General features: G+C 41.7%; 1 protein-coding gene across 1 annotated transcript in view; it reads left to right on the plus strand.

The window, feature by feature from the left end:
• LOC109970083 (C-type lectin domain family 17, member A-like) overlaps positions 1-977 on the plus strand; it is a 4,500-nt gene extending 3,523 nt beyond the window's left edge. The window contains exon 5 of the mRNA XM_020617404.1: positions 831-977. Within this exon, the coding sequence (XP_020473060.1) occupies positions 831-977 (147 nt within the window). The remainder of the gene's footprint in view (positions 1-830) is intronic.
• The last annotated feature ends 533 nt before the right edge of the window (positions 978-1,510 follow it).

A 1,510-nucleotide genomic window follows, 5' to 3' on the forward strand; every position in this document is an offset into this window, starting at 1 on the left:
AGCATGGGTGTGTGTCTGCAGAGGTCCAGTGTTCTGTCTGTGTCTGTCCATAGGGGGGAGGTTGTGTGTGAGACTAGGGGTTAGGGGGGTGATTGATTTCACAGCTCTGGGGAAGAAGCTGTGTCTCAGTCTGTTTGACTGTCTTTATATTCCTGTACCTTTTCCTGGAGGGAAGAGGCACAAACAGACTGTTGCCTGGGTGGGTGGGGTCTGTAGCAATCCGTCTGGCCTCCTCTGGATCTGGTCAGAGTATAGTGAGAAAGTTGTTAATCCAATGACACATCATGATGGGGCCCCTTTCCTTTTTTTGCTTTTATACTTGTTTCATGTTTTGAACCTATTTGACCATGTACAGCACTTTGGCAAACTCCTGTTTTAAATGTGCTTTATAAATAAACTGACATTGACATTAATGAATAGAACTCAAATATTCCACCTGAAACCTGGAGTTTGAATGTTTTATAAACTGAGTGTGAACCTGATTGTTGTTTTATGATGTGAAACATGTTACTTAATTGAAACTATCAAACCCCGACATGTTTCTGTGTCTGTCGCTGTAGTTACCTCTGTCATTTCTGACAACAACAACAAGCTGACTGCAGAAAACCAGGACCTGAAGACACTGAGGAACAACTTAACACAACAAATACAAAACATGGAGAGAAACTTGAATGAGCTCAACATCACTCTTCCTCAGTGGAGCATTGATGCCTACTGCCCCAGAGAAAGTAATGGTATGTTCAGATCCCATTAAACAGGTCCAAAATAACCACTAATAAAAATATCACAATACAGTCACATTGATTAAATGTTGGTTTCTGTTGTTTCAGGAAGAGTGTGTAACGTTTGTCAGAAAGGCTGGCTACCCTTCCAGTCCAGCTGTTACGCATTTAATAACGCTGAGCCCCCTAATCAGCAAACCTGGGAAGAAGCTCGAGAAGACTGCAGAAGAAAGATTTCAGATTTGGCTGTTATAGATAATGACACTGAGAAGGTAATGAAGAAAATGTGATTTATATAACAGCCTATATGAAATGAAAAAGCATTTTCTGTCAGTCTGAACACACTAAGTCTGTAGATCACAGTGTGTTTATAGTGTTGACATGTCACTGACAAGTGTGTCTGTGCTGTTCTCAGGACCTCATCCGTAACATCAAATGGTTTCCACCTGGAATCAGTGGATACTGGTTTGGCCTGAGAGCTGAAGAAGGGACATGGAAGTGGGTCGATGGAAGTAATCTGACTCAAAGGTGACAGACACAATCCTAAACACTGTGAATCATAAAATCCCTCAGCCTTGATCTAAACATCAGCCTCTTCCCTCAGCTCTTGGATACAACAACCTCCTACCAACGGTCTCTGTGACTTTTAACAAGATGAACGTATGGAAAGCAGTGAACTGTAGTGAAAAATACACATGGCTCTGCAAGAAGAAGGCTTTATCTGTTTAAACATTGCAGTCAGTCTTGAGACGGTTCCTGGGTACATGGTTAGATTAATTACATGTAAG

The sequence above is a fragment of the Monopterus albus genome, unplaced genomic scaffold, assembly GCF_001952655.1.
Source record: "Monopterus albus unplaced genomic scaffold, M_albus_1.0 scaffold189.1, whole genome shotgun sequence".
Taxonomy (NCBI): Eukaryota; Metazoa; Chordata; class Actinopteri; order Synbranchiformes; family Synbranchidae; genus Monopterus; species Monopterus albus.